General features: G+C 56.4%; 1 protein-coding gene across 7 annotated transcripts in view; it reads right to left on the bottom strand.

Annotated features, from left to right (window-relative positions):
• The window catches only part of IQSEC3 (IQ motif and Sec7 domain ArfGEF 3), a 99,110-nt gene that overhangs the window by 17,442 nt on the left and 55,982 nt on the right, over window positions 1-25,686 (bottom strand). For all 7 annotated transcript variants that reach the window (XM_060306485.1, XM_060306486.1, XM_060306487.1 and 4 more), the window contains 4 exons: window positions 20,781-21,871; window positions 18,454-18,615; window positions 3,514-3,636; window positions 2,911-3,077 (listed from right to left, as the gene is read on the bottom strand). In XM_060306485.1, the coding sequence (XP_060162468.1) occupies window positions 2,911-3,077; window positions 3,514-3,636; window positions 18,454-18,615; window positions 20,781-21,871 (1,543 nt within the window). The remainder of the gene's footprint in view (window positions 1-2,910; window positions 3,078-3,513; window positions 3,637-18,453; window positions 18,616-20,780; window positions 21,872-25,686) is intronic.

Below are 25,686 nucleotides of genomic sequence, written 5' to 3'. Positions count from 1 at the left end.
TGGTTCTGAAAGTCGGGCACCCAGGGGCCTGGAAGAAGCCAGGCTGGGGGCAAGAAAGAGCAGGCCAGGGACTGAGCACACGGGGCTCCCAGGTAAAGACGGCAGGTTGCACCCCCTCTGCTCCTTCTGAATGCCCTAGAAAAGGGAATTTTTTTTTTTTAAAGGCAGAGACGGGGGAAGAGGCAGTGGCACCAGGGGACCTGGAAGTGGGTGAATGAGTACATGGATCAGCAAACCTGGGAAAGAAGACACAGAAGCCAGCAGAGAGGTTAGGAGGCTCAGAAGCACCAAGCGCTCTGGAGTTGGTGCAGCCCCTGGAGGTGGAGGTGAGGTTGGGCTCGAAACAGGAAAGCCGGTTGAAAATCAGTTTAAAAGGCAGTTAGACATCCCCGCCCCTTCCTCCACCCCAGTCTTCTGATGGAGGCTTCATCCTCTGGAAGGGATGAACCAGGAACTCTGGGCTGGGGGACCCCAAGCCCAGCCAAGGGTGGGAGTCTGTGCTGAAAACTGGGGGATGGAGATGATATCTACGTATTAGGAGACCCTCTCAACCCATTTCCCACAAAGATCTCGGAATACTGGCAGACAGACTCATACCCTCTGCGCAACAGACTGGACATTTCTCGTTTGAAGAAGCAACCAGCACAAGAGAAAATATCTAAAGAATCTGCAGTCAGGTCTCCCAGTGAAACAGCTCAACTAAATCTTGCTGTGAGCATGTCCATCAGTCAGCAGCCCCATACACGCTCACAGTTTTAATCAGCCTGTTAGTGGCTCACTGTTAAATCTGGACGGACAACCAGGTTTCATCAGAAAAAACATCATACCTTCAGAGCTGCGTAAGAAGATACTGCATCTACAAAACAGGAACAAAATGCTATAGAAGAGGAGCACTTAGCAAAAAAGAGTTATTGAAAGTGAAAAATAAGAGAGCAGAAACGAAAACTTAGTAGGAGATTTGAAAGATAAAGCTGAGCGACATCTTCAGGAAAGTCAAACGAGAAGCCAAAGATGGCAGATAGAGAGCTCTAACGATCAGAGGCTCAAACTGGGAGTTCTACCACCTGAATACTAGGAGTTCCAGAGGAGAGTATGGAAAATGGAGAGGGAAAATGATCAGATACAATATTTAAGAGGAGTTCCCACCTGAAGATAAATTCTAATTAGAGATATTGTATATTGGAGTATATGTACGCAGTTTTCCAAAATAACATGAGCGTATGCGACGATGTCCAGGCAGTTGCCAGATGGGGCAGAACCTTTACACTTTACAGAATTTTTAAGACTTTACCAGTAGGGACGCCAAGGAGTCTGTACAAATAATGTGATCTGCAATTACTATTTGAGGTTAAATATTTTGTGAATATTAAATCATCAGGTCTATCTGTGAGCTAACCAACAACTGGATACAGCTGAAAGTACCAACGGATTTTCTTTTCTGTTTCTTCCAGTTTCATTGCTATACAATTGATATACAGTACTGTGTAAGTTTAAGGTATACAGCTCAATGATCTGACTTACGTAGATGATGAAACTGTAAGCATCTCCTTTGCCCCTCTTCTGTTTGTTCATCCCTGTATTCCTCAGACCTTCATCCTAAAGATGAGATCACTAAGCCACATTCCATCTAGTTCCTGATTTCTGCTTTACTAAGTGTACAAAATGCCTTGCTCTTAACCTGTTGATCCCTTTCCTGGATTAGAAGGAGTAAGAATGAAGGATTAAGCAGTTAAAGAATGACTAACTCTCTACCCCTAGGTCCCCCTTAGTAAATTTGCAGGTGGACCCCGAGGGCACAGGCGGACCACGTGGGTCAAAGAATCCAATTGCAGACAGACCGCCTGAGCAACACAGCGTCCCAAGGAAAATCAGGAGAAGTCAGCAGGTCTGCATGCAATGGAAAAACGACAAAGAATCTGACCTCCTGCTTTAATGATTAACTGAGATCGTTTCCCCTTTTTCCCTTTAAAAATTGTCATGGTTGAGCAGAATCTTCAGAGTTGGTCTCTGGACAGAAGTCCACCTTCTCCCCAGATTGCCGGCTTTTCTGAATAAAGCATCTTTCCTTTCTATGAAAAAAAAAAAAGTTCCCACAATCAGAGGCATGTGTTTCTAGACTAAAAGGAAGAACGCAGTACCCAGCACAATGGATGAAAGGAGGACCATAACAGGGCACATCATGGTGAAAATTCAGAACACAAAAGACAAACAGAGGAACCTAAAAATGTTCAGGGAGAGTGAAAAAAACATAAGCAAGAGGTCAGGGATTGTAACAGTGGCAGCACTGACACCTAAAAATCAACGGAGCAATGCCTCCCAAATTCTGAGTTCAGTGTTTCCAACCGGGAATTCTGCTCCCAGCCAAAGTTTCAATCAAGACTGAGGATAGAAAAAGACACATCCAGACATGCAAACTCTTAAAAAGTTTGTCTCCAGTGTACCTTTTCCCTGGAAGTGAACTAAAAACGAGGAAGCGATGAAACCCAGGAAACCTGAATCCAACACACGTCAGTTAGGAGACGACTTGGCTGGTAAACGCCATAAAGCTTATCTCAAGGCCCTGCTCACGGCTCTTCTCTCCTAAGTCGTGGAGCACGAAAGGGCCAGTACCACCCAGACAGCAGCCGTGGTGCCTGGGGCCCGGAGGTCACCCAATGGACGACGTTCCACAGAGGGCAAGGGGCATCGCCCAGGGGCCCTTGCCGCTTGCCGCAGGACAGTGGCAGCAGCTCCTGGAAACTCCCCCGATGCCTGGCATGCTAGCAACTTCCCCAGGGCCGCTCGGCGAGACCGGGCCCAGAGAGCGGCATGCAGTGCCCTTGGCCACCGGGGTGACGACCTAGCATCGGGGCTGAGGCTCCCGGAACGACCCAGGCAGCGTCCCCGCTCCTCCCGCCGCCGCCCCTCTACCTCGCAGGTTTCGGATGAAGTCCTCCAGCATCATCTTCCGGTCGGGCTTAATGTTGGGGCTGTACATGTCGGTGTTGAGGAGGATGACGGCGAAGGCCAGGATGAAGACGGTGTCCGGGTTGTGGAACTGCCGCACCACCTCGGGGTTGCACATGCAGTAGCGCTGGCTGTGCGGGGAGACACGTGAGGGTGCTGAGGGCCCACACCCTCCCTGAGCTCCAGCGACGGGGGGACCTGGGAACGTGTCCAGCCCTCCGAGGGCTTAAGCCCAGGGAGGCTCCCCCTCCTGCCGCTGACTGCCGTCTGCCCCGTACCTCGGTCCCCATCCCCTCCGAGGGGACGGGGCAGCTGTCACACACCCAGAGACCCCCGGAACCCCACTCCCGGCCCCGTTCCAGCCTCACACAGACGCTCAGGGAAGATGTGCTGGTCGATGGGGACGGTGAGGTGACTGCAGGGAGAGCCCGAGGGGTCTGTCCCGCATCTTTACTTCCCTCCCGGCCCTCCAGGGACTCCTGGCCCCCAGGCTTACAGCCACTCTACTTCTCCCCCCCCCAAGTCCCGGGTCTGTGCGAGGGGAGTGGGGCTGGGGAAGAGTCCCACCTGAAGGTCTCTATGAGCCGTTCCACCTTCTGGGCCTCGCCCTGCACGCGGATGTGCGCCTGGAACTTGCGCAGGGCCTCGTCCAGCTCCATGGCAGAGAAGTCCATCTCGTCCACCACGCAGCTGAGGCCGGGAGGGGAGGGGGTCGTGAGGGGCGGGGGCCCCGAACCTCGCTCCACCCACCAGAGCTGGGAGGAGGGCTGGGCCACCCGCCGGCTGGAAGCCCCACCCTGGTGGGGAGGGGGGACTTGGTGTCTGTGACCAACAAGGGGGGACTTACCCTACCCACCCCCAGGGTCTCCTTCCACCGCCCGCGAGGACCCTCGTTACACCTCCTCCCACCCGACGGCCCTGCGAGGGACCGCCTGAGGGCCTCCCTCCCACCTCCGGACCCTGGGGTCTGGGGCTGCAGCCAGCTGTCCGAGGCCCCAGGGCCAGGAGGCTGAGCCTGCTGCCTCCGAAAGCAGGTCCTTTCCTCTCAGCCCCAGGGTGCCCAGAGTCAGGGGTTCAAACGGTGAACAGTGCTTTCTCTTCTGTCCTCTCCAAGGCCTCTCGGGGCCTTTCTCCCTGGTTCCGCCCCGTTTGGGAACCTCCTCTTACACCAGCACCCTCCCAGGTCGGAGCGTCTGCAGACTCCTGGGCCTCCCTCCTGAGGCCCTCCCAGCCGCCGGCGTATCCACGCTTCCCCTCCCCGGGGAGCACCGCTTCCAGCGCCGTGAGCAGCGGGCCCCGTGCCCCTGAGGGCCACAGGCCCCCCCGGGCAGCGGACATGTCGCCTTCTGCACCCACGCGCTGCACTGCGCTCCTCTGTCCTGGTCATCGTACACCTGCCCCACCCTGCCCGTTCTCTGTTCCCACAGCCCGTGGTGGACGCCACCAGCGTCACAGCCCTGGACACCACTGCCCACCTGTCCCACCCTGAGCAGGCCCCAACTCCTCCGTGATCAGCTCTGGGGCTGCCTGCGGCCTGGGAGACTTGGGGGCCCCGCTTGACCCTGGCTCTGCTGTCAGTTTTTAGGAGAAAGCAAGGAGCCCCCGTGGCGGCAGTCAGGGCCCTGGTGGTCGGCGGCCCCGCCTCCCCCCACTCCTCTTGGGGGATCCCCCAGGACAGGGCAGACGGCTGTCTGCAGGCTGGGAGCCACACTCAGCTTGGTAAAGCCCGGGCTTCTCTCAGGCTTGGCGGCCTTAGTAGAGGGTGGGGCAGGGACTGGGAGATGGGAGGCAAGGACTTGGCCCAAGGATGGGAATGGGCTGTGTCTCGGCACCTGAGACAGACAGCAGGTCCAGCAGGCGAGAGGGCAGCTCCTGTCACCTCTTCCCTGGGCCATCCCCAGGTGAGGGAAGGTGAACTCAGGGCAGCATCACAGGGTCCACAGCTGCGTGTCCCCCAGCCCAGCCCAGCCAGGCCAGGAGGGACGCATCGAGCATGACTGAGCCAGACAGGATGCCGGTCGGAGGGGGCGAACCGGTGCGGCAGGAGGGCCATGAGCGGGAGCCGGGGAGGGAGCCAGAGACACAGAGACAGCGAAAGATACGGGGGTAGAGAGTCAAGTGAGAGAGACACGGAGGGAGAGACAGAGACAGAGAGCAAGAGTAAAACAGAGACAAGAGGAGAAAGAGGGAAACCAGACAGAAGAGAGAAGGCAGAGCAGACGAGGGGGACGAGGCTCGGCCGGCTGGGCGGGGCAGGCCTGGTGTGCAGCAGCGGGCAGCCACACTGCAGCCTCTCGTCCTCGGGCCCCGCCGACTCCTGCAAGGCCCAGGCCCAGGCAACGGGCCCCAGCCTGGCCACCCCTGACACACAGGCCGGCTGCCCGGAGGACCCCAGAACGGCCCTGGTCCCCCCGGTCTGGGGTCCAGGACTTGCCCCTGTCAGTCCATCCATCCCACCCCCGACCTGGCCCCCCTGCACGACTCTGAACCCCACGGTCCCGGCACCCTGTGTCCCTCAGTGGTGTCCCTCCCAGAACCTCTGTCCATGGACTGTCCCCCATGCTCTGGACCAGGGCTGACCCCACGATGGGCACCGAGGGAAGCGGCGGGAGGTGGCCGCAGAGCAGCCGGGAGCTGGCAGACGTGCCCAGCCAAGCACGGCGGCCGGCTTTCCAGCCCTTCACTCCGGTGACTGCTGCTGGCCGCTCCAGTAACAAGCCGGAGAGTCAAGGGCCAGGGCAGGAGACTCAGCTGGATGGAAACGCCAGCCCGCAGAGCAGGCAGCAGGCTACACCACCCACGGCGCGGGCTGTGCAGGCCTCTGCGGGCGGACACCTGTGCCAGGGGCTGGGGAGGCCCTACAGCCCACCTCTTGCAGGACCCCATGGCAGAGCCTTCAGGCAGCCGGTTAAAATGCAGGGCCCCGGCCCTACCCCGGATTTACCAACTAGACGATTGAGAGCAGTGCCTGGGAACCAGCATCCCTCAAACTCGCCAGCCGATCCTCAGAAACTGAAAACGAATGGCTGAGCCGAGCGCAAGGTCGGGGGGATGCTTTTAAAATGAGAGCCTGGGAGCTCACGGGAGCACGCGTGTCCTCTCGGCTCTCAGGGGCTGCTTTTGTGGTGGGGTGGTGAGGGAGGGAGCGCGGGAGGGAGAGACAGACAGCCCCACCCCTTCTCCACGGCACGTGCGCATACACACACGTATGCGCGCATACACACACGTATGCGCGCGCAGGCGCGCACACGCACACACACACACTGATTTCCTGCCTTGCTCCCTGCAGTTGCCACCACAGGCATCGCTGTTTGATGGGCAGGTGGTCTGGGGTTGTCAGATCTTTGAGAAAAAATCTAGACGTTTTCTGCAAAACCCCCAGAAGCTGTCTTGAGAGGCGGAAAGACACTACTGCCTGCAAGTCGTTTCCTGTCTGTAGAGCTGGGGGTTGGGCCAGGTGACCCCTTGCCCCACTGTGACATTCTCTGATGAGGACCCAGACCCAGAGCCAGCCCACAGGCAGCCTCTGGAGGCTCCGCGGATGCTTGCAGGCAGCAGGCGAGGGCAGCGTCGTTTCTGGCTGGCTTTGGAATACAGCTCACACGACTGGCTGCTTCTCCCCGCCTCCCAGGGAACCAGTGCCCTCCTGGGGCAGGTGGCCGGGCCGAGGCCATGCCCTGGTGGACCCTCACCTTGTAACGGGGGCTCCGTCATCCAGGAATCACTCCCCACGGTCCTCGCCCCTCTGCACAGCGTGGCTCTCCTTTCCCTCCCTAAGGTGCCAGCCTGCACCTGACCTTGGCTCTCTCTCCTCTCCTCTCCCCGTCTCCCGTTCTTCCCGTGTTCTGCAGATCACTTGCACCTAAAACCTCCCCTCCTGTCCGTCTTCTTCTTCATCACCCTGAAATCCTGCTGGGAGCAGACTTCTGGCAGTTCTCCAGATCCTCTGCCACCTCCACCAGCACAGCCAACAGCCCTCTCCTCTCTGATCACCTTTAAGGTGAAAAAAATCACACGTTTCTGGGTGGTCGTTTCTGGTGTATAATCTCCCTATTTTACAGAAGGTAAAACTGAGACTGCAAAGGGGCTTGCTTGGTGTTCCCTCTGCTAGGGAGACCCTCCCCAATCTACGCCAGTGGGCAGCTCCCTCTGCACCTCCTTCACTGAGTATTTTTTTCAGTGCTTCACTAAGCGGGCAATGACTTCATCTGCTCAGTCCGGTGGGATATTAAGCATCATCCTGTTATTTTTTACTGTATGAGGAAACCAAAGCTCACGAGAGAGCTGACCTTGCAGGGGGCACTGCACACATCGCACTCCTGGCATGTTCCCTCCCGGGGGCTGTTGCTAATGCATCTCTCGCTGGGGGCTGCTCTCTCACCCAGATGCCTGGTGGGACCTGTGAGGGCCCAAGGAGGGGCAGTTGGACACATCACAGAGTCACGGGTGAAGGCCACTCCACTGTCAGCAGTCACATGAGGCCATGTGGCCACCCTGCAGTTTCTGAGCTGGCCTGGGACACGGAGCCCACAGCAGCGGACCAAACCCCTGACCCCCTACCTTCTGCCTCCTGGGGCTTTCTCTGACCCCCAGTAGCTAACCTGCCCTACCCCTCCCTCCCCCACCCCCCACCCCCCCGCATGCATTGAGCACCTCTGCATATGCAGCACTGTGCTAGGGACCTGGAATAAGTGGCAAACAACACAAACACAGATCCTGTCCCAGTGAGAGAGACAGGCATTAAGCGCAGAGTCAAAAATAATTATTTTGGGCTTCCCTGGTGGCGCAGTGGTTGAGAATCTGCCTGCTAATGCAGGGGACACGGGTTCGAGCCCTGGTCTGGGAAGATCCCACATGCCGCGGAGCAACTAGGCCCGTGAGCCATGGCCGCTGAGCCTGCGCGTCTGGAGCCTGTGCTACACAACGAGAGGCCGCGATAGCAAGAGGCCCACGCACCGCGATGAAGAGCGGCCCCCACTTGCCACAACTAGAGGAAGCCCTCGCACAGAAACGAAGACCCAACACAGCAAAAATAAATAAATTAATTAATAAACTCCTACCAACATCTAAAAAAAAAAATCTTATTAAAAAAATAAATTAATAATAATAATTATTTCATTATAATCGTGACAAGTTCTGTGTAGGGAAAAGACAGGGTTTTGTGAGGGGACAAAGGAGATGTACTTTTTATTGGTGTGTCCAGAAATGCCTCTTTGGGGATGTGACATTTGAGCAGAGACCTAAAAGATGAGTAGGATCTGATTAAGGGAGGGGGAGGGGTGGGGGAGACATGATAAGATCCAGTTTGTTTTAAGATGATTTCTCTGGTGTTGGGCGAGAATGAATGAAAAAGGAAGGGCAGGAGCAAGAGAGAAGCAGGGGGCCATCAGGATGCACCTACAGAGGTTCAGGCTAGAGACGACGAGCCTTGCCTAAGGTGGAACAAATTGAATGGACCTGAACAGACCTGAACAGACCAGGCCAGCTCAGAATCTGAGAGACATCCTGGAGGGAGAACTGATGGGACAAGGTGATGGAAGGAATGTGGGCGGTAGGGAAAAGGAGTCGGCGGTGAGTCTCAGAGCTCGGGCATGAACACCTGGGGGCCTGGTGGTACTAGTTTTTGAGATGGGTGGACATACATGCTGGAGAGATCGAGACTTCAGTTTTGGACACATGAAGTTGGAGATGTTCTTTCATATCAGTTTAGTATCTACTCAATCATCGTCATTAGCACCCAAAGTCTTGCCTTTTCTATTTTACAAATTAAAACCCAGCCTCAACCCTTCTTTGCTCTGTAGTCACTAATTATTTTCTCTACGCCTCTTTTTTAAAATATTTATTTATTTATTTATTTATTTTTGGCTGTGTTGGGTCTTCGTTTCTGCGCACGGGCTTTCTCTAGTTGAGGCTAGCGGGGGCTACTCTTTGTTGCGGTGCACGGGCTTCTCATTGCAGTGGCTTCTCTTGTTACAGAGCACAGGCTCTAGGCGCGTGGACTTCAGTAGTTGCGGCACGCGGGCTCAGTAGTTGTGGCTCGCGGGCTCTAGAGCGCAGCCTCAGTAGTTGTGGCGCACGGGATTAGTTGCTCCGTGGCATGTGGGATCTTCCTGGACCAGGGCTTGAACCTGTGTCCCCTGCATTGGCAGGTGGATTCTCAGCCACTGCACCACTGGGAAAGTCCCTCTACTCCTCTTTGGAGCCAAATTTCTAGAAGTCATCCCTACTCATGCTATTTCCACTTGCTCAATCCCATTCACTTTTCAACCCGCTCCAGCCAAGCATCTACCCCAGCATTCCATTAAAACTCTTGTCAAGGCCACCAATGGCCGCCATGTTGCCAAGTCCAGTGGCGCCAACGTCTGTCCTCATCACACCGGCCTCCTGGCAGAGTCAACGCAGTTAAAGATTCCCTCCTTGGAACACTCCTCTCTCTTATTTCCATCCCATTGCCCTCCCCTAGGTTGACTCTCTCCTCTCCGGAGGCACCCCTCCTCCATCGCAGGCCCTCCTCCCCCTGGCCTCTAACTCAGGGCTGCCCACCAGGTCCCTTCCCCCACTTTACAACCTCTTCCTAGGGGCCTCACCCATTCCTATGGCTCTGAATGCCACCGCGCACTACAACTCTTAAGTGTAGCCGTGAGTTCACCCTTATTATTTTACCATTAGTCACTAACTAGTTAATTTTTGTTGTTGTTGTTGTTAACCTACAGTGTTCACAAGAGACCCCCTTAAGTAATGGTGCTACTAAGCGTGGATGAGGGCTGCTGAGTGCAAAGGTCAGTCCTTGGGCAATCTTCACAAGGCCACAGGTTGTGCTGGCATCTCTCGCAGGAAAGTCAGGGTGGACATATTTTATGTTTTATTTAATATTTTAACTTGCTCTGAGTAAATATTTGATAATGTCTAGTTTGAGGAATTCTTCAGATGAAATGTCACCACACCCAGCATCGCTCTCCCCTCAAAGCTAAAAATATATATGTGTTTATTTGGTATAATCTGTACAGATTACTCCGGTGGGCCTGTGGCAAAGACATATTCACACACAAAGACCTAGTGTTCCGAATCCTCAGCAGCCCAGGAGGCTGTTCGCTGTGACCGGCCACCTCTGTTCTCCGCCCACCCCAGTCACCAGGCCCTGCTGCCTCTCGCTGCCTCTGGGCTCCACCCGCCTCTACCCTCCCTGCAGCCTCTGCTGAGGGTAAGGGCCACAACCGGTCCTTCAATAGCCTCCGAACCAGCCTCCCTGCCTCCAAACCATCTTCCGGAACAACACTTCTAGGACGACCATTTGGCCCCGTCACTCACTCCTCTGCTTATACTTTTTCGAGGTTTCCCACACCCCTCATATGAAGCCTGAGCTCCCCAGCAAAGCACGGCCCTGGTTGCTCCCAGAATCTCCTGCCCCTTCCGCGTTCTGACTCCAGCCCTGCAGCCTGGCTCTCCCACGGCCCCAGGTTCGCACACACTGCTCTTCCTTCCTGCCGCCCACCCCCAACCTCCAGGTCTGCCTTCCATCTCTCTGGAATCTTCCTTGACCTCCGCGGTGCCTCTGCTGTGTCTCCCGTGTCACCCAAGCATCTGCCTGTCCTCCCACCGTGCCACGCGCTCCCCGACGCCTGGAGTCGGTCTCTGCATCCCTGGCGTATGTATAAACTCAGTAAACATTCCTGGGGTGGATGAATGAGTGAGTGACAGACCAAACTCAAGAATGAACGGGGCTGTGAGCACACGGTCAGCTGGGGAAGGAGCCCTGCGGCCGGCGCCTTTGGAAGCTCTGCCTGGTGGCCCTGATCAGCTGGACCTGACCCCTGGACACGGCTGCCGAGGGAAGGGCCCCGTGGATTCCAGACCACGGGCAGCGAGACGGCCTGGAGTGCACGTGCTTCCCATTTCCTTCAGCCAACGACGCAGGCCAGTGAGTGCTGAGAACCCGGCGACCTGGCCCTGAGAGGCAGCTCCTGACGTGCTGTCTGGACCTGCCTCGGAGGGGCCGCTGACTGGGGGTGATAGCGGAGGTGCTCTTGCTGGGGTGGGGGGCTTCTCCTTTCTGTGGGTTTCTGTGGCAAGTCCCTTCCAAGGGCTGGGGAAGCGTAAGCACAGCTGTTCCCCGCATCTGTATAAACAGGTACAACCTTGCAGGAAGTTGCTCGGTAACACATCCGTGTGTGGCGTCAGTCTGTGTTGCAGGGAGATGAAGCGGTGCACACAACTGTGATCAAAATGAATTTCGTCATTGCCACTATTTTTTTTTTTAACGATAGCAAGACAGTGTCTGGCAGACAAAGGAACTGGTTGGGAGCTGAAAATAGGTAGTGATAGCAGCAGGGATTTTTAATTGTCTGGAAGAGATAGCAAAGACCTGGAAGGTGAGGTACAGGCCAAGGCCGGGAAGAGGTGTGTGCGGTGCCCATGTGGGTCTCTGCTCCAGGCGGAGCCGGGGCCAGCTTTCAGGATTAGGATGGAAAACGAAGCTGCCCACCGCCACGAGCTGGAGGAACCCGGGTGTTACTTCTGCCGTTCTTGTCTCATCCGATTCAATTAAAAATGTCCCCACCCGCTAGGGAGTTATTTTTGTTAGTCGGAACTCATAACGAGCCAGACGAAGGTCGAGGCTTTCTGGAAGAGTGCAACGTGGCCAAGAAACTAGAGCAGGAGGACCTGCCAGAGTCCCTGGTGACAACACGGGGACAAAGAAAATCTTGTTTGAAGTCCTCAGAAGGGATGGCGGCTGGTGCACCTTGAAACCGCCCCCACACATCGGGAGTCCGTGTGGACGCGGAGGCTACTACCCTTCTGCTGGGCCCGGCAGCCCCCTGTTCGCCCGTGGTTCTCAAACCTGAGGGCGCACCAGAACCACCCAGCTGGCTGATCAACTGCACGGAGCTAGGCACCACCCCAGGGTTTCTGAATCCAGGCGTCTGGGCTGGAGTCCGAGGATCGACGTTGCTAACGAGCTCCTGGGCGCTGCTCCTGTTTGGGGGACCAGGCTTTGAGACCCACGCTCTGTGCCAGTGACAGGGGTAGGACGGGAAGAAGTCAGGCCTTTGGTGTCAGGCACCCTTGGGTTTGAATCTTGTCTCCACCATATAGGTCTTCGGTTCAAGTCACTCAGCCTCACTGTGCCTCATTTTCCCCATCTCTAGAATGGAGCTAACACCTAAAACGTCCAGTGGGCGGGTGGGGCGGGGTGGTATGGGTTTTAGAAGAGACAATGTATGTAAAGCTCCCAGTTTATAACAGAGCTTAAGAAATGAGGTTCTCCAGGGCTTCCCTGGTGGCGCAGTGGTTGAGAGTCCGCCTGCTGATGCAGGGGACGCGGGTTCGTGCCCCGGTCCGGGAAGATCCCACATGCCGTGGAGCGGCTGGGCCCGTGAGCCATGGCCACTGAGCCTGCACGTCCGGAGCCTGTGCTCCGCAACGGGAGAGGCCACAACGGTGAGAGGCCCGCATACCGCAAAAAAAAAAAAAAGAAAGAAAGAAATGAGGTTCTCCAGACTTGTGGTTGCCAAGGCGGGGGAGGCGGGGGAGGGAGAGGGATGGTTTGGGAGTTTGAGGTTGGTAGATGCAAATTATTACATTTAGAATGGATAAACAAGGTCCTAATGCACCTTGCACAGGGAACTATACTCAATATCCTGCAACAAACCATAATGGAAAAGAATATTAAAAAAAGAAAGTCTACATGTGTATAACTGAGTCACTGTGCTGTACCGCAGAGATTGGCACAATATTGTAAATCAACATACTTCAATTAAAAAATATATATTAAGAAAAAAAGAAACGAGTGTTCCCATTAGGGACCGAATCGGAGCTCACGTGCCCCGTGAGTAAGTAGATCTGTAGATCCCTCTAGCGCAGGTGTGAAGACTCTTTCCTTCATCGCCAGTGAACTCGCCTGAAATTTCATCATCAGACCCGTCAACTGTTTAAAACATACATCTATCAGAGAGAGGAAACTGAGGTAGCTCAGATCAATGCAGATTTGTGGATCAGTTTCTCAGCTCTGTTTTCTTCCCAGATGAGAGGGTTGGGGCCCAGCAAATAAGGGTGAGTCAGGGATGGGATAGCATCTGGTTCAGTTCAGTTACCCTGCCCCTGGCCTGGGCACTAGCCATTTCTTCTCTCTGGGCCTCAGTCCCTGGCCGGGTAGAATGAGAGAGCTGGACTAGCTGACCGTCTAGAGCATTTCTCAGCACCACGATTCGCAGCTGGGCTCTGACAAGCACTGTAAAGGCATTCAGACACACATCTGTCGGGATGAGGCACAAGGTAGGATGGTGTGGCGTTTAGGGCTCAGGTTATGGACCTCTCTGCCAGGCTTCAGGTCTCAGCCGCTGCTCAGCCCTGGACTGTGGCAAGCGCCCCACCCGCTCTGTTCCTCTGTTTCCTTTATTTGGTGCAGACTCCCAGCACTGGCCTCACAGCGCTGCTGGCAAGATGGTATGCGGCTTTGCACGTAAGGCTCTTAGAACCGTTCCTGCTGGCACACGATACACGCTGGATGTGTGTGAGCTGCCTGCTCGCTCACAGATGGCCCTCCTGAGAAACCCGCAGGGAGTGACTCCCAGGAAGTCCCACGGCAAAGAGCGGCCAGTCTCAGCCACACCTGAACATCACACAGGATCCAGAGAGACCTCTCCAGAGCCGGGCCCTGGGTACTCAGGAGGGGAATGGGTGGTGGGTATGTTCATTTTTGTGTAAAAGTCCAATTTCTATGCAGCTGTGACGAAGCCAAGAGAGTCTCAACTCTGGAGTTTTTCACCCCACTCTGGGGTTCCAAGATCTCCACATACAGGAGCAAATGATTCTTTTAAATGCCAGTGACTCTCTCCTGTTACGTAGAATCTCTCATCTCTGTGTGTGTGAGCACGCGCGCATGTGTGTGTGTGTGTGTGTGTGTGTGTGTGCGCGCGCGCGGTGGTGGGGATAGGGGAAAGGGCACTGGAGAGGTGAGGGGTCGAAGTCATAAAACCCAAAGACACCACAGTTAGAAGAGACCCCCTCCTTCCATTCCTCTGAGTGGGCGGCAGCATCAAGTTTTCAGAACAGTGGAAACAGCCCCCAAAGTCTTCTATCCCTGCCTGCCTCAGCCTCTCTCCAGACCCGTCAGAGTGGGCCTGGGCCCCAGCCCGCTCTCCCCTGCCCCGTGGATCTCCTCAGGAGCAAGGCAACCCTTCCGAGGCTACACACAGACGACACGCAGGACCTGCTCAAACCATTCCTTCCTAGCGAGGAGAGGCCAGAGCCTTCCAGCCGGCGGAGTTTGACAGACAATCTGTCTTCATTTCTCAATGTCCCCTAAGAAGAGCCAATCTGCTGCACTCTGGCCAGAACATTTCCATGGAAATGAAATGATGAAATCCGACTACAACGTCAGACTCTAATACCTAACAAAGAACGGGGCAGACACAGTGAGAGAAGGAACGCCCGGGGAAACTTTCTTCTGGCTACTCAACCCCAAAGCTGCCCTTCCTGCGTTTCCTTGGAAACGACAGATGCCCTCCGCGGGTGTGAAGATCACCCGGGGCCGGGAAAGAGACTGCTCACAGCCAGCACACAACGTTTCCCCATCCGCTGGCCTTCAAACCTGCTGAAGCGTGCATTTCAGAAAGGAAATGGAGCAGAGGCAAATTTCCCAGCCACGTGAAAACTGAGAGCAAGACGCTCGCAGCCCCAGAGAATCCTGATCTCCGCTGCCCTTTGTCTCCCACTGCCCTTCCCCCTCAGCACCAGGGGAGGACTTCCTCCAAGCTCGAGGTGGTCCCCTCCCTTCCCCGGAACTCTGTCTCAGAGCAGCCCTGAGGAGTGAGGTTTCCCTGTGTTGGGGGAGGGAGCCGAGGGGAAGGAGAGGCGGGAGGGGTCTAATGCCCTGTGCTTTTAAGTGGGAGAAATAATAATAGAAATAGCTGACATTTTAAAAGAATGTACTAAGCCTCAAGCACTGAGTTAAGCACTTTATATGCACTTAAAAAAAGTTAATTCCTATGACTGGGTCTATTATCCCCATTTGACAAATGAGGAAATTGAGGCTGGTTTCTCCTAAAAAAAACAAAAAAACAAATGCCAACGACCAAAACACAACACCTTCCCAGGTCAACACTGGAATGGACATGGCCCTTTGAGCTCAGAATGCCTCATATTATTATTTGATAAAGCCTGGTTGGATACATTCTTCCTTGGAATGGGGCATCCATGGAACCAGGACACAAAGGGATGGAGGGTCAGCTTCCCAGAGCACCGAGGGCCTGACCCCGGAGGCAAATGTCATCACCGCATCTGTGATGCTCAGAGGCGAATCAGTGGCTGGGACAGATTCTGCTTGGCCCAGCTCCTCCGCTCTTCCTGTCCCCCCAGGCCCAGGAGTGGGGGGAGGGCCCCATCCCTTCCCCTCCCAGAGACTTTCAGCCTCTCCCCTTCCCATCTGGCTGCATCATGGAGAGAGCGGTGGCTTGGGCTGTCTCGGTCTCCAAGGGGATGGGTGATTTATGTCTTTTATTCAGCAAACAGCTTTGTACAGAATGGATACGACAGGCTGAATGTCAACGGCAGGGGCGAGGGCGCGTGCAGAATCCCAGTGAAGCCTTCCCGGCCTGGACACACGGCACTGGGTGACTGTCACTGTGTGTTTTCTCTGGTGGGAGTTAGGCAGAGGCAGTGGATCCTGAAGGGTTCCGAGAGAGCTGGCTTGAGTGGCAGGGAGAAACCAAAAACCCCAGCGTCTTGCTACCCTGCCAGTGCCTGTCTCTTCCTGCTTCTTCATCCTCTCCAGGCACCTCGCAGCAGACAGACCAGGCCGTCGGCGCGCTGCAGACCTGGGGGAGGAGGGCTCCTTTCCGTGGAGCTGCCACGCGCAGGCCGTCCGCTGGGGCCTCAGAGCCCAGGGCCTGCACGGCTGCAGAACACAGCACGAGGGACTGAGGCGTTCACTGTGGCAGAATTGGGGCTCAGCTCTGTATTCGACGCCCCCTAAGCCCACAGTGCCCACTGGAGGCTCGAGGGCCCCTCACTCTCTTTCCACGTTCCTCCTCGCATCTCTCCCCGTTGAGCCCTGGGTCTATAACTTCCCTGAGGCCACGAGCCAGGCCTGTTCCTCTCCCCGCGCACCCCGCCCCGACACGTACACACATGGGATGCCCAGTGCAGCCCTATTCCCAGCATACAGTAGGCACTCAATATTTGCTGAATGAGTGGTGAATGGCCATCTCGTTCCCCCGTGAACGCTGGCACCCCAGCCTCGTCCTGGAGCCTGAGGGCTGCTCTGGGCAGCTCTGGCAGGATGACAAAGCTTGTTCAGGGCAAATGATTTTGCATGACGCCAGGGTGCTACAAACGCACTAAGGATTAGGAAAGACGATACATTCACTGGCTCTGGAGGGACCTCTGAGATCACATAGCTCAACCCTCTCTCTTTGCAGATGAGGAAGCCTGGAGAAGTGACTTGCAAACGCTCCAGAGCGTGTCAGGAGCAGAGCAGGGGCCAGAGCCGGACTCTCGGGTCCAGCCACCTCTCCTGCCCCCACACTGCCTTCTCATCCAAGCCTGAGCCCGCTCAGCCGCGAGCCCTAGACCCCAGCCCACCTCCCCTCTCGGCACAGGCGGCAGCGGCCGGTCTGCATCTCCAGCCCACACGATCGCCCAGGCAGGATGTGGAAATTAGCCTCCATTGTGCTGCTCAGCACACCCCGGGCTGCAGAAACACCGTGTGTTCCCAGAGCTACAGATCAACAGGGGCCTAGCAGGTCAGGATTCCGGGGCCAGGCCACATGGGGTCTGGAAAGGCAGAAGAGAACAGACGAGGCAGTCAGGGCCTGGGAGTGAAGCAGTCACCCCTGCCCCAGAGCAGACGGACAAAGCCGGGTCACCCAGGGGGTGTGGGGCAGCAGGAAGGAATGAAGCCATCGGGCGCAGCAACTGTACTCCTTCGCCAGTGGAAACGGGACAAAGGCAAATGAAAAGTTCATGCTGGACAGATGAACCAGATAGAGGAAAACAGGAAAGGAAGGAGACGGAATACTTGATCTTTCTCCTCTTCTGCCATTTCCTCAAGGCATCCCCTCGGGGCACCCACACAGCAGGGGTGGTGTGATGGGGAAGGGGAGCCAGAGGGAGAGGGGGAAGGTAGAGAAATGCTGTCCATTTAGGGGTTTAGGCACTCAGAACACCAGCTCTGGGGGGAGCAGCTGATTGCCCAAAGCCACCAAGAGTCAGAGGCAGGAGCTGGCTTCTGTCAGCTAAGGGCCATCAGGGATTTCACGGTCCCTTGAATGGGTCCAAGCCCCCTCTCTTCTGACTGCACTCAGGTAACAGCTATCCCGTCATGAATTTAGGAATGTGACCGGGATTCCCGAGCACAGCAGATCTCCCCTCCTAACCCAGCCCCTCCCACCTGCAGGCACGGAAATGCAGGCCCGGAGAGCAGACACAGCAGCGGGGCGGCTCCATATAGAGAAGCCAGGTGTCTGAGTCCCACCCAGGGGACACTGACAGGGACTCCGCGCTTCTACGCCCTGAAGCAGGAGCCCCCAGCCCTCTGTAGCCCTGGCTGCTTCAAGAGCAAGTACAAAAGGACGAGGTTCTCCCAGGACTCCTGCAGACTGTACCCAAGGAGAAGGGGGTGGGGAGAGAAGTGGGGAGGGCTCCTTACAGAATGGTGACCTTCGAGAAGGAAGTGAGTGTGGGGCGGGGGCCCAGCAGAAGAGAGGAGGGGCATCGGGAGAGGCGTGGGGAGAGACGGTCCAGAGCAGACTTCACGGAGCCTCGCCCCCTCTCTGCCAGAGGAGAGGGGGCTCCAAGGCCCTGCCCCTCCACCCCAGGGAATGCTCCCCTTGCCCTGGGGCTCGCCTACCTATCCACAGCGCCACACCCAAGAAGCAGGGCGCTATAGCAAAAGCGGCCCCCTCACCGCCAAATCCCCCACCTCCTGGACTTCAACCTTGGTGCTCAGTCTACCTTTATGGAATCATAGTACTTTCTGGCTCTAAAACCCCTCAGTCTAACCCCTTCTTTTTCTGCCTCATGTTTCCCCCACGATATAAAGCGGACACTCAGGGGCTGGGGGCTGGACGGGTGGCAGGAGAGGGTGCTGAAGGGCCGGTCCCCCAGGCGGAGATGGCCCCAGAGCTGACGGCCTTCTTTTTTCAGGTTCACTCACATGCCTTTTGGTCTCCCTTGACCATTTCTGTGCCAGCCCCAGCCGCGCGCGTCCCCAGCGCCAGCCGCGTCCCCATCCACAGCGCCTACAATGCCTACGCGGAGGAGCACCTTGGCTCAGTAAGCGGCCTAATGACTGGAGGGGAGGCAGGTGATTGGCTAAGGACCATGGGGATGCTGGCTCCTGGACCAATCAGGAAGCCACCAGGACTGGAGCCAGGACTTCTGGGAATCCACCCAGACTTTAGAGGTCCTGTCCTCCCCGTGGCCTTCCCCCGCTGAGGTCCCAGGCCGCCCAGGAGATCCGGGAGGGTGGGCCAGGAGGGCGGGGAGGAGCCCGAGCGGGGCACTCACTCGAGCACGTCGCGGTTGAACTGCTTCTTGCTGTTGCCCAGGAACTCTCCGATCATCTGGCGGCTCAGGCCCTTACGCTGGAGCAGGAAATGGGCCACTCCGATGGGGGTGTCGGGGATGAAGCCTCGAGAGATCAGGAACTGGATGCCCTTGTCCGGGTTTCTGGGGGTGGGGTGGGGAGGGGAGGAGGGGTGGGGAGGGGAGGAGGGGTAGAGAGTGAGGCAAGTCTCCCCATGACGCCTTTCCTCCCTTTCTTCCTGCCTAGGGAACCCACAAAAGTGCCTGGAGGTCCTTGGGCAGAATTCCCAGGAAATGTCAGCATTCCTTCCACTGCAGAGGGGCTCCCCTTAAAAAGCCCCTCTCGCCACGTTCTCCTGAACCTCCCTGCACAGGAGTGAAGATGGTGCGGGACTGGGGAGGTCTGGCCAAGTAGATTCCAGAGCAGGTGGAGAGGTGTCCCTTCCGTCTTCCTGCCTCAGTCCCACTGGATCTGACCCTGAGGTCCCCCAGCCCTTCCTCCCACCTGTATCCTGCTGTCTACACTCAGGACCCACGCTCGAACCGGGAGGGCAGAGGAGACTGGGAAATGGAGGTGGGATCTCCTACCACACCCCTCTTCCCTGTGTGTGGCAGACACAAGAAAGACCCTGCTCTTCAGGGTTGACTTTCCCAGGCTTGAGTCTGTGTGTGGGTGTGGGTGTGAGTGCTGTGTCTTAAGGCCCATGTGCTCCCAGCTTGGTCTGCAAATCCATGCTGCTCCCTGAGCTGAAGCTTACCGGTCCAGGAGAAGATAAGTACAGAAATAGAGGCTAAGCCTTTAGACCCTTTTATAGCACGTTGACATTTTCAGGACAACCAAGCATCTGACTGTTTTTCTAGCAACTCATTTTAATTGTATTTTACAGAAGTGTCAGCCCACAACATATTGGATAAAAACCCAAACTGGTCCTTCACTATAGATAATTTGAGAACCACTGTCTTGTGGGATCCAGGTACGTGTGTGTGTGCAGAAGCGAGGGTAGGGCTGTGCTCACCAGGGTGGCAGCCTGAGGTACACGAAGGAGCGATGGGAGTCACACAGGTCTGACTTCACCCAGCTCTGCCGCTTACTAGCTGTTTCACAGGGCTCAGCTCACCTGTGTGAGCCTGTTTCCTGGTCTGTAAAATGGCATAATGATGCTCTCTCTAGAACTTGTTAGGGAATCTGCAAATGTTTTACGTCAGGTGAGCTATGAACGGTAGCTATTCCCCCTAGAATAGAAGCTGCTTGAGACCGGGGGATGTGTCTTCCTCATCTTCGTGGTTTCCGTGCCAAGCACTCCAAACATAACTTCTGAATGAGTAAATGAACACACAGGTGAATGGTTTCTGCTCAGTCCTCATTGATTAGGCAGGAGGGATGCCGTGTTTCCCGCCTCAGGGCTATGAAGGAAGGGGTGAGTGGAGGGTGGAGACGAGTGCCTCATGTACTTGAAATCTCCACAGGACGGGCAGGTGTGTTTCCTCTGCTTGCCACCAGCTGTATACCTCTTGGTTGCAAGGAAGTTCTGGCTGGGGGCTCTGAGCTATGGTGGTTGTTCATTTCTCCGCTCCCACGCCCCTGTTCTCTTCTGCTTCACCTCTGCTTGCTTGACACTCCCCTCCTATCCGCCCCCCGCACCCCCATTCCTTGTGCCAGGTCTCTGCTCCCCCCACCCTTTCCTGCTTTGGTCACTGCCTCTTCTCTCCGTGTCATCAACCCCATGAGATTGATACTCCCTGTTTTCTTAACTTCATGTCCTACCCGAATGCTTTCTGCCCAAGCCTTATACTACTTGTACTATTATTTACTTAATAGTGCATTTTCTCTGAAATTTTCTCACTTTTCAAAGCCTAGCTTCATCTAGCAGTACTAGTGGTTAAAGCATAGGTTTGAGGTGTTTTAACCCTAATCTTTAACATAAATTCTTATCAATTAAAAATAAAATGAGGGGCTTCCCTGGTGGCGCAGTGGTTGAGAGTCCGCCTGCTGATGCAGGGGACGTGGGTTCGTGCCCCGGTCTGGGAAGATCCCACATGCCGCGGAGCGGCTTTGCCCGTGAGCCATGGCCGCTGAGCCTGCGCGTCCGGAGCCTGTGCTCCACAACGGGAGAGGCCACAACAGTGAGAGGCCCGTGTACCGCAAAAATAAATAAATAAATAAAAATAAAATGAGTATTCCCACACTATCTCAAGGATCAGGCGTGGCCCAGAGGCCACCTGGGAGGACCCTGGGACGATTCGGTCCATTCCCGGGCCCGCTGCTCACCCGTAAGTGCAGCCCCTGCCCCGCACCTCCTGGAACTTACATGTTGAAGAGGTTGAGGCCGATGCGGTAGAGCCGCTTGCGCAGGGTGTCGGTGGAGAGCGTGGGAGACTTGCAGCTGGCCGGGTTCTCGCAGTGGTAGCGCGGCAGGCTCAGGATCATGGCCTGCAGGGCCTCCTTGGAGGCCGAGGCCGACGCTGCCGATTTGGTGGACGCGCTGCTGCTGCTCAGCTGCTCCGAGCTGTCGCCGGCCTCGGCCTCCGCCCCTTTCCCCGCCTCCTCGGCCTCCTCCTCTCCGTCTTCCTCCTCCTCCGCCGCCGGCACCGCGGCCCCCGGCGGGCTGGCGCGCAGGGCCCCGTCGGCACCCGCCTCTACGCTCGCGCCCTCGGCGGGCACGTCCTCCTGGCCGGCGCTGGGGCCCTCCAGGGCCTCCTGCCCGCCGGCCTCGTCCTTCTCGGCCTTGCCCGCCGCGGACTCTGCAGGGGCTGAGGCCGTCGGCGCACCCAGGCAGTTGGCCACGGACAGAGCCGTGGAGGAGGAGACGGAGATGTTCCGGCTGGCGATCTGCACGGTGACGTCCCGGAAGGCCATCATGAGGGTGCTGCCGTGGCCCTGGGGCGGGCCGGCGGGCTCGGTGGGCTCGGCCCAGTCCCCCGAGTGGGCGCCCTCGGGCTCCCGCGCCTCGGTCTCCAGGCCCGGCGGCCCCGTGCCCGCGCGCAGGGCCCTGTGGACCTGGTAAGCGCCGCTCTCCTGCAGGGAGCACACGGTCTTGAGGCTCCAGGTGCTGAGGGCGTCGTCGATGGACTTGGCCAGGGACTGCACCTGCTCGGTGAAGGAGTCCTCCAGTTCGGTGAGTGTGCCCGCGATGGTGGGCGGCAGGGAGGGCGAGCGCGCCAGCGGCAGCCCCGAGAGGCCGCAGCCCTCCAGGAGCGCCCTCTCGGCCGCCAGGCTCTCGGCCGTGGGCGCGCGCGCCTTGCGCAGGGAGATGCGCCGCGGCAGGCGGCTCTCCAGGAGAGAGTTGCGGATCTTTTCGAAGTTCTTGCTGAGCTGGTACTGGCGGAAGGCGGTTTGGATGGTGCAAGCGGCGCGCCGGGACACCAGGTGGCCCCCGTACTTGTGTTCTAGCATTTCAATCTGCAGCGAAGACAAAGAGGCGCGAGCGCAGTTAGGGAAGGGGTGTGACAGTCCTTGAGAAAGACGGTGGCGGCGGCTGTCGACTGGGGCAGGGGGTTGAGCTGCTAAACTTCGGCGGGGGCGCGGGAAGGCACAGCTTCGGGGCACTGAGGGGCTCATGTCTGAAAACCCTAGCACGCCATGGCCTGAGATGCCAGGGCTCCCAGAGGTGTGGGATGTAGGACTGGATTCCGGGATTGGTGATGCCGGGGGCAGGGGACGGACGAGGTGCGAATGGTAGGGGGCGGTTATTTCCAGATGTTCGTATCAGAGATGCATACGGTGGAGTTCATGGCTGAAATGCATGACATCCTGAATTTGTATTAAAATACTCCGTCAAAAGAAGTGGGAGGGCTAGGTGAAACTATTAATAAAACTTGTTAGGGCTGGGTGGTGGTTAAATGGGAGTTTATTACACTATTCTTTCTACTTTTGTGGGGGTTTTTTGTTTTGTTTTGTTTTGTTTTGCTGTACGCGGGGCTCTCACTGCCGTGGCCTCTCCCGCCGCGGAGCACAGGCTCCGGACGCGCAGGCCCAGCGGCCATGGCTCACGGGCCCAGCCGCTCCGCGGCATGTGGGATCTTCCCGGACCGGGGCACGAACCCATGTCCCCTGCATCGGCAGGCGGACTCTCAACCACTGCGCCACCAGGGAAGCCCTTGTGTGTATTTTTAAATAATAGAAAATTGAAAATTAAATAGAAAGGCTAAAAAACATCGCTGCTACTCCTGTACACCTGCTTTCTTTCTCAGCATTCGTGTCATGCATTGGGGTAGTTTCCTGTTCCTGGGAGCCTCATAAGGGTTGGGACTGGGGTTGGATCATCTCTGTGTTCCCAGCATCCGGCCCAAGGACTGGCACAGGGTAGAGCTCAATAAATGTGAATTTCATAAAAAGACAGATGGATGATGGATGGATGTTTCAATAAGGGGAGTCCCTCCAGGCTACCCTGCTCCACAATTCCAGTCACCTCTGTTTCCAGCAATGGGAGCTGTTACAACCAGGGCAGGGCTTGGTGGGGCTGGTTGGCAGGGCCCGGGGTGGGGATGGCACTGCCTCATCTGGGCAGATGTGAACACAGGAAAACTTCTGGCACTGGCCAGTCTGCCTTCAAGGCCCTTCCTCCCCTCCTCTCAGCTCTGTCCCCCATCTGTGGTCTTTTCTCCTCCTTGGGTTGCTAAGCTCTCACTTTTTCTCTCTTATCAAAAACCTCTCAGGAAAGGACTAGAAAGACATTCCCCCAGGTGTGAATGACCAGTAACAGTTAGCAGTGCTCCTTCCTAGAGATTTTTGCACTTAAATAACAGACAAAGCCTGTGTGAAGGGGATGGACAAAATGGTAGCACTGTGGTGGGTTCCATAGTCCTTAGGGAAGCCTGGGAAGGGAGAACGTATTCCTGGGCCCTGAAACTATGTATTCCCAGCCGTACACTCCACTTACACAGAGCAGCCTTCCTGCACTAAGAATCGGGACAGGTGGCTGAAATTAATACTCAAGGCAAGAACAACGTCACTCCTCCATCCTCCCCCAGGATCATGGGGGAGGGGTACAGATACAAAGGCCAAATTTCATCCCCCAATGCAAGAAACACTTCACCGCGCTTCCCGCTCCCCCAGGGACTGCAGCTGGAGTGACTACTTCCCAACTACCCTGGCAGCCCCCTCTGTCCCTTCCCTGTGGGTGCCCCACAGCTGGACCAGCAGAGACGCCCTCCTAGCCCAGGAGACCTCATAGATACAACCCCAATGCCCAGGGACAAGCCCAGGTAAACGGGGCCTCCTCAGTGTGTGTCCTGGGCTCTTCCTGTCTCACCGTCCGATGTCCTCTCCCATCCCCAAGCCTAGTGGCATTATGCTGCCTCTCTCCCCACATCCACTGCTTCCCTCTGAAGAGACTTGGAAAACGTATTCATATTAAGGTTTAGAAGGCCACTGAGTCTTCCTACAGGACTCCTCCCAGAGCACTTGCAGTTCACAAGGTGCAAGGCCTTAAGCAGGAGGCGGGAAGCTCTCCTGGGACTCACGGCCCTGGTGTTGCAGGGACATCCAAGGCGCTCTTCTAAAGCACGCCAAGTGTGTTAGTTATCTCCTGCCGCAGAACAAATGACCACAGAGGTAGCCGCTTAAAACAACACCGTTTACTTCCTCGCAGTTCTGGAGGCCAGCAGTCTGGGCACAGCTCAGCTGGGTTCTCACCAGGCTGGGATCAAGGTGTCAGCTAGGACTGCAGGCCCATCTGCGGGTCGGGGTCCTCTTTCAAGCTCACTCCTGTTGGCAGATTTCAGCTCCCGGAGATTTAAGACTGAGGCCTCAATTACCAGAAGCTGTTCTCTGCCACCTGGTCCCCTTCACAGCGTGGTCGTTTACTCCTTCAAGGCCAACAAGAGAGCCTCTGTGTGAGGCCTCACTGCCTGTAAAGGGTCCACCTGATTCATTCAGGCCACCCGGGATGACCTCCCTTTTGACTAACTCAATGTCAACTGATTGGTAACTTAATCGTAGTGGTGACACCCATCATATACACTAGTCCCGCCCACACTCCAGGGGAGGGGATTATATAGGCATGTCCACCGGGATCAGTCATCTCTGGGGCCCTCTTAGAATGCTGCCTGCCATACCAACTGGACAGTTGCCTGTGGGCTTTTATCTAGGTATGGCCTCATGTACCCAGGGGCCCCAGAGAAACACAGGTATCTGCCTCTGATGCCTTCTCCTCCTGCTTCTGCAGAAATCACACCAGAAGGAAGAGAGCATGGTAGCTCCTGAGGCCCAGAATCGGCCTTGGCAGGAAAGTCCTCCAAGGGGAAGAGTAGGGAGGGAGGGGAACTGACTGCTCACCTGCCTCCTTCTTGCCAGTTCCACCTCCCATTTACCCCTCCCCAAGCACCATGAGCAGCTGACCCCAGACAGGAATTCACATCTCCTTCCTCCCTGGCCTGCTCATAGGTCTAGGGAAACCCCTGGCCCAAGAGCTTCTCTTCAGATTATGAGATGCTACTGGCAATAGAGGGAAGGTATGAAATCCCATTGCCTGAAGTGTTTCCAGAATGGTGAAAGGTCCACCCCCTGGCATGGTGTCATCCCACCTAGAGGCACAGGCTGGCTGAGATAACTGAGGAGACTTCTTCTACCAGCCAGTGTCCACGCTTCACCCAAGGAGAGAAGAAAAGCAGATTTTAAATTCCTGAGTCTGTTGCATCGGGTCCTCCACTGGACTGTGAGCCGCATGAAGGTAGGCTTTGCCTGCCATGCTCACTGCTCTATCCCCAGTGCTTAGAGTACATAGTAGATCTTCAATGAATATTTATTGAATAACTTAAACCTTCCTAATCTGACCGTAACTTTTCTCTCCCGGGCTGATGATTTCACCCTCTCTGGCCTCCTTTGTAAGTTTACTTCATCCCCTAGTCTCTCCTACTTGCATTTCCAGCCTCTACCCTGGTTTTGACTCCTTTCCACCAGCCTACAGACCCTCCTTAATGTCCCAGGCTGAAACATGACCCTGCTTGACTCCCCTGCTCTGGGCCACTAGCCCAATCTCTGTATTTTTCCACCAAACCTATAGGAGGACCAGTCTGCCCGCTCTGCCTCAGTCCGTGAGCACGTGCCGAACCACTGGCCCGCCCCGGTCCGTGAGCACATGCCGAACCACTGGCCCGCCCCGGTCCGTGAGCACATGCCGAACCACTGGCCCACCCCGGTCCGTGAGCACGTGCCGAACCACTGGCCCGCCCCGGTCTGTGAGCACATGCCGAACCACTGGCCCGCCCCGGTCC

The sequence above is a fragment of the Globicephala melas genome, chromosome 10 (genome assembly GCF_963455315.2).
Source record: "Globicephala melas chromosome 10, mGloMel1.2, whole genome shotgun sequence".
NCBI lineage: Eukaryota > Metazoa > Chordata > Mammalia > Artiodactyla > Delphinidae > Globicephala > Globicephala melas.
The sequence above is the reverse complement of the archived record's forward strand: the minus strand, read 5'-3'. Positions and strand labels throughout refer to the sequence as shown.